Here is a 12,178-nt window from a genome sequence, read left to right on the forward strand (position 1 = left end):
AATTGATGGGCTAATAAAAGGATCAGACAGTTCTCAAAACATGAAGTGTAAACAGCCTATACACACACACACACACACACACACACACACACACACACACATTCAATTTCATTGCCATTTGAGGAATGCAAATCAAAATTGCAGGGAGATCCATTTATTCACAGCCATGATGCCTGAAAAAGGCATGCTGATAAATCCATGCACTAAAGAAAACTTAAGCATTGCTGATGGGGACATAATCAAGTCTAGCCAATATGGAAACCAGTTAAAGGTTTCTTTAAAAAAAAAAAAGAAGAAGAAGAAAAAGTCTAAAAATAGCTTCTCTTTTTCTCCAGCATCATGCATTCTATACCTGATTCTGCTTCTTGCTTAATCTTCTCACAAGACTTTCAAATTCAAGCGATTCCTGGCCCAGAAACAAAAGCAAAAGCTTCCTATTCCTCAATGGATTCAGATGAAAACTGGTAAGAAAATTGGGTACAACTCTAAGAGAAGATACTGTAGAAGAATGAAGCTGGGTCTGTAAGGATTCACACAGTGGCAAGACTGAGGCTTTAAACTGAATTATGGTCATTGATCAGTCCTACCAGATGGAGTTTAACATTTTTAACCTGGAGACTTGCTCATGTCTAAATTAGAGGTGTGGTTTGTCCAGTGATAAAATGTAGAACCTTTCAAAAAAAAGCCTAAAAATTGATTTTCCACATGGCCAGCATATACCACAATTTAGTATTTACTCAAAAAGACTAGAACCCCGCACATCACAGCGATACTTGTACATTAGCGCTTATCGTAGCAGTATTTACAATGGCTTGTAAATACTTTTCAGTACAGTACAGCTTGTTATGGAACCAGCCCAGGTAACGAACAACAGAAGGTGGATAAGGAGAACATAGTGTCTATGTATAATACTACTCTAATATAATACTACTATAGTGTAATACTACTCTAAAATGTATAATGAAATCTTTTTGTCATAAAGAATGCAGTCATGCCATTTTCAGGTGAATGGATGAAACTGGGGATAATCATATTAAAAGAATTAAGCCAGTTATGGGGAGAAAAGCACAACTTGTCTCATTTGCAGTTCCTAGATTTTTATATAGTTACATGAAATATGTACTATATAAAATAAAAATGAAAGTGGAAATGAAAATGGGGACTGAAAAGGAGAGGAATGAGAAAAAGGAAGGCAGGGAGACATGGATGAGAATATGCTTAGAATGCAATATATACTTGCAAAAATAATTTTAAACTTTTTACTATGTTTTATTTATTTAAGGTGGTGTCCTAGTGCATACAGAGGTCAGAAGACAACTTTAGGGAGTTGACTCTTTTCTTCTTCCACGTGGGTCCTGGGAATTGAACTCCGGGTATCAGGTTTGGTGGCTGGCACCTTTACCTGCCATGTCATCTTACCAGCCTGAGGAAATCTTTTAAAATATAAGATAAAATGTCCTGAACTTGTTCTAAATAATTACCCAACTCAGTGAAGTTACGAGATAATACTGAATTGGACACTTGAACTGGATTAATCGTGTAATACACATTAGAGTAGAGAAATACAAATTACTCTGAGGGGGCTGGAGAGATGGCTCAGTGATTAAGAGCACTGACTGCTCTTCTGAAGGTCCTGAGTTCAAATCCCAGCAGCCACATGGTGGCTCACAACCATCTGTAATGAGATCCGATGCCCTCTTCTGGTGCATCTGAAGACAGCTACAGTGTACTTACATATAATAAATAAACAAACAAATTACTCTGAGATTTTATAATGTCCTAGTCAGAATGGATCAGAGTAGATCTAGAAAAAAACAAACCATTGGTGAGGATGCAGGGTAAGAGGGATGCTCATTCACTTTTGGTGGGGTTACAAATTGGTGCAGCCACGATGGAAACTGGCATGCAGATTTCCAAAATATTTAAAAGTAGATCTACCAGTCTACCATGCGACCCATCTCAGTCACTGCTTGGCATCTGCCCAAAGGACTTGACATCACATTCCATAGACACTTGCTCAGTCATCTTCGTTGCTACCTCTCCATTCACAATACCTGAAAATGCGAAAAATCTAAATGTTTCTCAACTGATGAATGGATAATGAAAATGTGGTATATATAAACAATAAAATGCTATGCAGTTGTGAGAAAAATGCAAGTTGCAAGTAAACAAGTGAAGCTGGTAAGTACTGCAGTGAGGCAGCCCAGGCCCGGAAACACAAAGGCTGCATGTTTTCTCTTGTTTGTGGATCCTAGCTTCCAGCCTTTGGGTTTGAGTATAAAACTGGAAGTATCCAAGGAAGCCAGGGAAAAGGGACCTTGGAGAAAAAGGATGAAGGAAATCTAGAGTTGTCTAGTAGGAGACAGGCACTGTGCAGGGGTGATGGGGATAAAGGAGGTCCTTTAAAGAGGTGGGGAAGGGCTTTACAGAGGGAGAGGGAAGGAGAAACAACTCTAAAGATGTTTGAAAGCTATAGAGAGACATTATTTTAGGAGCTTACTTAAATATATGTGTGTGCATATTCAGACATGCTTATACACATACATAAATGGATATATACATACATACATACATACATACATACATAATACATATATGCATACATGACACACAGAGTTTTTGGTGCTCCTTGTAAGACCCAGGCACTAACAAAAATTTTCTTACCAAGACATGGGAAATCTTCCTTTAAATTGAAGATTGGAAGAATACAAGATTCTCCTAAAATAATATTTCTTAACCCTTTGGGAGTCAAATGTCCCTTCCACAGGGGTTGTCTAAGACCACCAGAAAGCACAGATATTTACATTATGATCGGTAACAGTAGCAAAATTACAGCTATGAGGTAGCAATGTAAATAATTTTATGGTTGGAAGTCACCAAAACATGAAGCATTGTAAATTAGTTGCAACATCAGAAAGGTTGAGAACCACCCGGGTTAAAACAATATAGGCTATTATCATTGCCCTTGATTGCTTTCTAAAACCTGAAGGTAAGACCACACTGCTGGAGACATCACACCCTTTGGAAATAGGACTTGGAGGAACTGAGCTGGGACTGACCTGGGAAGCTTGTCACTGAGAACTGGCTCACAAAGAGTAGAAGGGGCTATGCAAGCTACCAAGGGAGAGGAAGAACCAGTAGTCCTGCCCAGTCGTGAAGCCTATGAACCATAACAATGACTGGATCAGCAAGATATCCCTAGTGGTGCAGCAGCAGTACTTTGATCTTAGGGCTAATGGGCAGCTGTGACTTAAGGCCCACTCAGTAGGAGGGAATTCATGAGTGGTACTATACACCTAGCCATGCATCTGTAGATAGAGAGGCCATAGACCTGTGTTTCAGTTAGGGTTTTACTGATGTGAACAGATACTATGTCCAAGACAACTCTTATAAACGACAATATTTAATTGGGACTGGCTTACGGGTTCAGAGGTTCAGCCCAGTATCATCAAGACCGGAGCATGGCAGCAGCCAGGCATATGTGGGATTGCAGGAGCTGAGTGTTCTACATCTTCGTCCAAAGGCAGACAGGAGAAGACTGGCTCCCACATGGTTAGGAGGAAGGTCTCATTGCCCTTAAATAGTGACACACTTCCTCTAACAAGGCCACACCTACTCTGTGGGCTCCCTCTCTCCCCCTCACTACTCCAACAAGGCCACACCTCCTAATAGTGCCACTCCCTGGGCCAAGCATATTCCAACAACCACAACCTGGGAGCAGAACCTATTGCCAGGTTCTTAAGCCAATATAATTTCTAACTGTATTTTAAATAGCTATCCTTATGTCCACAGATAAGTGTAGCTGTCACTCTGCAACAAAGAGACCTCCTTTTGCAGCAGATAGAGACTGTTACAGAAATGTACAAATGGTCAAAGTGTGGAGAATAAACTGGGTGGGGTGGGGAGACAACTCCAACTGATACAGCAGCAATGCAACCCCTACACTGAAGGCTCAAGGAAACACAGCAGAAGATGGGACAAAATGGTTGTGAAGTCCAGAAGCTTAGGATGCCTGCTGCTGTGTCATGTGCCCTAGACATGACAGGGAAAATGTCCTCAAGAAATCATAACAATATGGTTACCTGACCAAGGCTGTCATGACAGCACCAGTTGACATGCCAATGTGTACAAAGGAAGATGCACGTAGCCTTACTGTGAGATGAAGAGCTGCATGTGGCCAACAGCTGCTGAGAGATACATGTTTTCTCCATGTATCTTCATCCAACACTTCTGTATTGGATGTCCAATCCCAACTGTTCAACCCTGGGCAAGTGTATATACGAGGAATTCTAAATATATGATGAATGACTCTGCAGATTCTATGTACAAATATATATGTGCAACAAAAGTAACTACAGAAGAGATCATGAATTCAGGACAGATGGGTGCACAAAAGGGTCTGGGGAAGGGAGGGGCAGAAGTCATGTAGATGAGGTGCTCATATACAAACTTCTCAAAATATTATTTTAGAAAATTCACTTTTTAAATACTGTTTTTTCTTTTTCAAAAAGATGGCCCAAGTCACCTACTTATAATATTCTGCTTTTAAAAAAATAAATGGCAGTATTCATGGCACTGGTGAAAAAGATACAGTATATCTTCTAGTTAATGAGTGAATGGGGAAATTTATAGATTTCTCAAGGTCTGGTACATGCAGATACATAAGCAATTGCCTGTTTATGGTAACAGTCAAATACGGGCTTTTGTATACATGAAAGGAAAACACAGTAAGAGATATTTTTCTATGTGTTTATGTGTTTATGTTTAATATAAACCTGACTGTTGTATATAACTTCTACTTCTTGGTTTTACTCTACTAATCATGTTATGAATTTTTCTTGAGCATTCTATGATAACACTGAGAACATTATATGGATAAATATGATTTAACATCACGCTTAGGTTTTTCTATTGTCTCATAAGTCATCATAGCAAAAACCTTTATTCATAACTTCTAAGATAATCATAGATGTGATCAAGCCAGAAATACCATCAAGATTGACTCAGAAGCTCTGAATGGACGATGGGTATTGCTGATATGTGTCCCCAACTTCAGGTCTGAAACTATCATGTATGCTGTCACCAACCCCACATGGTACTGGTCAGTATTGATTTTAATTCTTCTTTTGGTCAGTCATTTTTGTGGTTCTGGGTAGGATCAATCCCAGGGCCTCTTGCTTGCTAGGATAGCACTCTATCCCTGAGCTGTACCCCAAGCTTATTCAACAAGAACACTTTTCAAGGGAAAGCTTCTTTGAGTTGAAATCGTTGTGGTTCCTAGTTGTTGCACCTGGATACTAAGTTTGTAGTCTACCATGTTGGGACAGCTTTTCTGAGCTTGGTGTGAAATGAGAGACTCCCTTTTCTTAGTGGGACTTCCTCTTTTTTGCCTGATCTGAGGAGCCCGACCCCCAAATCTTCTACCTGAGTAATGTTACATAGTCCTTAATGAAATTACAGGTTGCACTTCCTGGAATGTCTTTCCCTGCAAATGAGGTATCCCCAGAACCTTAAGCCTCAGCCAATGAAACTTCACCCTAAGAAGAACTACCCACTCTCCAAGGTTTATGTTTGTATATATGTTTGTATATATATATATATATATATAGAGCCCTTGATTCACCCCTAATAAGTATATGCTCACAAGCTGTTTGATTAAACCTCATCAAGAAAGCTGTTTCACTGAATAATTTCCAAGAGTACTGTAACATTAGAGTTCTCTGAGAAGGCTTCAACCCCCAACCCCATTTCCACCCCCTACCCTCACCCCACATCCCCCACCCCTACCCCCTCCAGTCGCTCCACATTTACTGTTAGACCAGGATTCTGCTGACCTGAAAATTTCGGACTTCACTTTATTCTTCCCCTACTGGAGTACAGCAGTGTCTAGACACCCTGAGAGAAGAAACAGAAAAGTAGAACCTAGGGAGACTCCACATTTCCTAGTGTTTAGTAGGCATACATTATTTCTGTGAGTTGTTGGCTCATGGGTGGGCTTTGTGTCTATCTGTGTTATTTTAATTACTGATGAGTAGGAATTTTAACTGTTCTTAGAAATACGGAAGCTTTCTGAAAGCAGGTTCATAAAAGCTACAGGGAGGGACATAGGTGTGTGTAACAGGGAAACAAAGGCCCCCACATTACTTTATAACTTAGTCAAAGTGCATGGCTCTGACCATAACTGTTATCTCTACAGTTACAATCTTGCTGTCAGCTTAACACCAGTTCCGAAATAGCGGCCCCAAACACCCAAAGTTCAACAAGTCCCTGAACCTCAGGGCTGACTGAGCATTAAATGGGAATCCAAGACTTGTGAACATAATGCCCTTCAAGCAAGTTTTTCTCAAACTACAAAGGATCAAGTTACAGTACAGATCTCCCAGATCACTAAGAAACTTAACAGGAACTTTGTTCTTACCCCAAATCAAGCTTAGAGTGGAGGGCATCATAAACACTGCAGTTTGTCAAGAGTCATAAGCCAGGGTCACTAGCACCATGCCTTACAACCAAGCATATGTCTGCACTTGTCCGGACCATTTGAAAGGATCCCACAGCCTAGACTTAAGCTTCCCGAAAACTACATTTTGTAACCTCTAAAATCATAAACTATACAATAATTCTAAAAATTATTTCTTAGCACTGAGGGAAACTCTTGGAGTTGATATTAAGTAAAAAAATGTATTTGGGAGTATCCATAAATAAGCAACTGCTAAAATAATGGGGGGAAACCCTATTCTTCAAAAATGATACTAAATATGTGACTGGGAAAATTATTTTGTTTCCATACCTCAATCAAATAAATATTTTTAGAAAGTACACCTTTACCCAAGTTCTACATAACAGTTAAAAAAAAAAAACAAAACAAAACAAGGGGCTGGTGAGATGGCTCAGCAGTAAGAGCACTGACCGCTCTTCCGAAGGTCCTGAGTTCGGATCCCAGCAACCACATGGTGGCTCACAACCATCTGTGATGAGATCTGATGCCCTCTTCTGGTGCGTCTGAAGACAGCTACAGTGAATTATGCCAGAGCAACCGGGCCGGAGCGAGCAGGGCCATAGTGAGCAGAGGTCCTGAGTTCAATTCCCAGCAACCACATGATGGCTCACGGCCATCTGTACAGCCTCAGAGTACTCATACATATAAAATAAATAAATAAATCTTTAAAAAACCAAACCAAACCAAAACAAGACAAACTATAAGCCACCAAGATGATCAAAACATATTTAGATATTCAGGGGGTTAAGATGCTTGCTCTAAGGCTTGAGAACCCTCTAAGACCAACACTACACAACCAACACTGGTGAGAATGAACTGCCAAAGTTGTCCCCTGACCAACTACATGGATACCCACACGTGTACATAAGTAAATAAATATTTAATTTTTTTAAAAAAAATGTATATTCCTTCATTTTTAGGGCAAAGAAATTAAATTTAGATCTATGGCCTTGATTCTGTATAGATTCCATTTAGCGAGAAAAAGATAAGCCTTGTAAGCTACTAATAAAATTATTACTGTTTCTTTTTAAGACACTGTGGTGAGTTCTTGAATGCTGTTGTTGTGGTTGTTGCTGTAGTTTTGCTTTTGTTTTTCAATGGGATAGTTTTTTTGTTTTGTTTTGTTTTGTTTTGAGACAGGACTTCTCCATGTAGCTCTGGCTGTCCTGGAACTCACTCTGTAGACCAGGCTGGCCTCGAACTCAGAAATCCGCCTGCCTTTGCCTCCCAAGTGCTGGGATTAAAGGTGTGCACCACCACTACCTGGCGGGATAGGTTTTATGTAGGAAAATAGATTCTGTTGAGCTCATTGAATCACAACATCATTCCTATAACCACATTTGAGCTTCAGTTCCCATGTAAAGAAGCGTAAGCAGGAACTTTGACCATTTCAAAGAGAAGGAAGCACAAACACAGATTCCTCCAAATGATGAGGTCATGCAGTTCATGAGATAAAGTCCAGTGAGTCTGAGCCCAATTCTTGGGTCTTCAGGGTGACTTGGAGGAAAACAGTAGGAATCAGTCACCCTGAAATGTGTTTTCCATTCACAAGAGGATATCTGAATGAGAGAAGATGTAGTGACTTCTCAAATCCTCCCTTTTCTTGTCTGTACAAGGAAAATAAAGTCCCTTCTCGGCCCCAGGGCTGTGCTGGCACTGATTAATCATTAAGACTCTGTGTGCTGAACTCCAGTCTAAGCAGAGAATCAAGTGTGAGCGGATGAACTTTGAACCGTTCAGAGACACAAGGAAAAAGTTAAGACTTACTTCCTAATATCTTTACTTATCAGCACTTTTTGTTTTGCCTTGAATATAAGACTTATTTATTTACACCCTAGTCTGTTCCTGAAGTTCTTTGCTGGGTTCCAGGTCTAGATCCTGAAAAAGGATGCTAATTCCTGGTTTAAGACATTCAAGGTCATGGATAGATCGTGGCAGGTTTGTATGTTCATGGAGAACCTCGTGACTCCATAGTTGGCAGCATCCTCTGGTGAGCCCACGTGTTCAGCTACTATAGAGTTCTCCATTGTTCTGGGGTTCCAACACTCTCAGGGCCTGGAGAGCCGGGTCTTGGCATAGAGAGTTAGCAGCCTGTATCATTGGTTGTTGGTTGTCTCGTTCTTCTGTGGTTCTCTCAACATGGCCCTTGCAAGAGAGATTCAAGGGCTGTTATTTGTTTGAAGGAGTGGTATTACAATGGAAATTATTTAATAACTCATAGGATTATTACTCATAGGATTATATAACTCCTAGGATTATCACAGGAAATATTACATGTTAAGTTCTAAACTGTGTTATGCATGTTATGTTTTATAATCTCTTAATCTCATGGGTCAGGGTCTTCTTTCTTTCTTCAACCTTAATAACATTTAACAATCCCTGTACCAGTTATTTGCCTTGCTGCTGAAACAAAAGTGACTGACAGAAGCAAGGCTCTCAGTCTGAGGATATAGTCTATCACTAAAGGGAAGGATGGCAGCAGGAACTTCTGGCAGCTGCCACATTACAGGTCAGGAAACAGAAGAGCTGATACTCAGCTGCCTTCCTTCTCCTCATTCAATCTGGTATTCAGTCAGGGTCTGTCTTCCCACCTCCATAACCTAATCAAGCAATTATCCTTCATGGACATGCCCAGAAGTCTGTTTGCATAGTGACTTTATTTACTATGTGGTGTGAGTGTGTGGGTGCACACACACCCAGAGGACAACTTGCAGGATTCAGTTCTCTACCTCCACCAAGTAACCTTTTCCTCCTGACTCTTCCTGCTGGCCCATCCATGGTAAATCCTATCAAGATGGTCACAATTAAGTATCACAACCCCTACATTTTGGATTTTTTGGATAGAAGTTAGGGTGCCCTACATATCCTCCCAAGAGGTTTTACAATTAACAATAGATTAGACAATTTGTATAACACCATCAGTATAACAAAGAACATAGTTAAACCAGATGCCCTGCCGTCCAGGACTCTTTCTCAAGAGCCTCTTCAGATATGGCTCCTTTCATACTTTCAAAAGACATTTATTCATATTTTGTCAGCCTATGGCAGGACCTCAGGGCATATCCTCTCAGAAAAAGAAATGCTTTCTAAGGAGAGCTGCTGGCAAATTTTCTTACTTAAACCAGGAATTAGCATCCTTTTTCAGTAAAGGTTCCAGGGGTAAATATTCCTATCTTTGTAGGTCGATGACCTCTGTTACAGACCATTCAACTGTGCCACCACAGTGAGAAAGCAGTGTAACAACAGTACATAAACAAATACACTACATTCCTACCAAACAGGCTTGGTTTGTCCCAGTTATTTTTCCCCCATCTTTGACCTAGGCGGTGATACTATTAGGACCAATCACTTTTCTATAAGATGCTTTCGAAAATAATAGTGAAGAATATTCACCCCTGAGTCTTAGTCACACAGGGAGGTAAAATTTCCTCCAAAAAAATACCCATCCTGGTATTTCCAAAAGGCCATTCCACATTTACTGTACAAACATATGGCACACATTTGACTGAAGTATTGTGAACTTATGAAAGATTAATGTAGTGTAAGCTATCAGTATGCAGGTAAGGAAGCAGATAAAGTCTTGAATCTGCTGTCTGGAAAAAAAAAGTGTATGGAGAAGTTTTTAAGATAAGGAACTGATGAGGGTTGTGCTTAAAGAGAGGTTGAGATGTGACACCTTTTTCTCTAAGAGTAAACTACATAACTGATATATAAAATAAACACATAACTGACATGTATCCCAATAACTCCTTTTATCTTAATTATAGTACAATGAGTTTATTTTGCCTAAAAGAGATGATGAGGCTCACTTTAAAAAAAAATCATCATAAAGCCGGGCAGTGGTGGCACATGCCTTTAATCCCAGCACTTGGGAGGCAGAGGCAGGTGGATTTCTGAGTTCGAGGCCAGCCTGGTCTACAGAGTGAGTTCCAGGATAGCCAGGGCTACACAGAGAAACCCTGTCTTGAAAAAACAAACAAACAAAAAAACCAAAAAACAAACAAACAAAAACAAAAAAACCCAAAACCTCATCATAAAGACAAAAGACTGTTGTCTTTTACCTAGTTTTGAGCAAATGTCTTTTCAAAACATCAGGGCACTCTTCTGTATGTGCTGGTTATTGGCTTGCTTTACTGTGGTCTCTCACTTATTGCCAGCTAACCAACTGTCAGTCTGGGTCAAACCAGAACACAGATGGTGCCCTCAGATTAAAATCATTCTGAGGGGTCAGCAGAGTTTTAGGGAATCTCTATGGAGTAGAACATTAATATGAGGGTCGGGAGTAGAGGGTTAAAATGAGTGGCGGTAGTGAAATTGTGTCTTTTTTAGGCCCCAAAATGCAACACTGGGCCCAGCAGTCATAAGATCCAGACAGTCTCAGAGGAGACTGTCTTCAGTCATAGGTCAGGTAGGATCTGACAGTTGTCAACTTAATGCTTGTTCCTGTCTGTAGCTGGGAAGTCAGCTTCCCAGCACCCTGTCCCAGGACAATTTCAGGAAGAATTAGTGTTCAGAGGCACTCACTTGAGATTTGCAAGAAAGAATATGACTTTTTAAAGGTCATGTGGACTAGACACTGTGATGGACAGACGTAGATGTCACTGGTGGGTTCTGCTAGTTCTTTCCTTACTCTGTCTTCACCTCATTTTTTTCAGAGTTCATGCCACTCAGATTTGCCTCCAGTCCAGCTTTAGGCACATGGGGGGGCCGGGGGGGTTCTACAGACTTCTTTCCAATCTCCTATCTATGTGTTCCACTCAACCACTAAGCATACCAGGATGTACAGACTTTTCCACGAACTCTGCCTGGCTCAGAAACCCTGGTGTCCCATTGAAGTAGCTGAGGACACCATCATTATTTCTCCAATCGTTTAACTCTACTGGAAACTGGTCCAGGCCACATTTTGACAGAGAGATTATCGTCTTTTGTTTCAGTAACTCCTTTCTCCCCGAAGTTAATTTTATTTATTTACTTTTTTGGCTAGTGGTTCTCTTCTCCTAATGGACCTCCAAGCACTCAGCATTATAGGGAAGGAAGCAGAGGCTCCGAGTCTACTCCACTCTATAGATCTTTCCATTTGCCAAGTAAAGAGACCTCTTAGCACAGACCATCCAGGTCAGCTACAGGAACAGAGAATTGGCTCAGGGTAAGAGAAAGCCCAAAGAGGAAAGGAAAAGTCTCTGGCTGAACTTCTAAGAAAACCAGAGAAATTACAACTTCATTGGTTAGAGAGATGGCTCAGTACTTAAATATACTTCCTGATCTTCCAGAGGACCAGAATTCATCTCCCAGCACCTAAGTTAAGCATGTTACAACTGCCTGTAACTTCAGCTCCAGGGTATCTGATATCTTCTTCTGATCTCCACAAATACCCACATGTGGTAAGAAGGGCTCTACAGATGTGAAAGTGTGATGCCTCCCATTGTAGCTGGTGTAAGAGCTGTAGTACTACGCTCTGCTCCCTTCTCCTGCAAAGACCTCTGTGGAAACATGTGTTGGTACAGTAGAGATCCCAGATGAACACTCTCTGAAGAGCTGAAGACAGCTGCACTGCCTGACCCACATAGCTTTCCCTCCCTCCCTTGCTTCCCTCATATAGAGCTCTGGATGCTCTGAGACTGGCAATTCCTACTTGCTCCTTCAACCTAAGGGAATTAACCCATCTCTTGCCAGCCCCGACTC

At 40.8% G+C, this 12,178-nt stretch overlaps 1 protein-coding gene across 1 annotated transcript; it reads left to right on the plus strand.

Annotated features, from left to right (window-relative positions):
- Positions 1-376: 376 nt before the first annotated feature.
- On the plus strand, positions 377-526 carry LOC116083323 (60S ribosomal protein L39-like; the record flags this gene model as incomplete). Its single annotated transcript, XM_031360106.1, has 1 exon — positions 377-526. A coding segment is annotated over one exon (150 nt), but the record flags the coding sequence as incomplete, so codon positions are not given.
- Positions 527-12,178: the final 11,652 nt, after the last annotated feature.

Source organism: Mastomys coucha, unplaced genomic scaffold, assembly GCF_008632895.1.
Source record: "Mastomys coucha isolate ucsf_1 unplaced genomic scaffold, UCSF_Mcou_1 pScaffold8, whole genome shotgun sequence".
Taxonomy (NCBI): domain Eukaryota; kingdom Metazoa; phylum Chordata; class Mammalia; order Rodentia; family Muridae; genus Mastomys; species Mastomys coucha.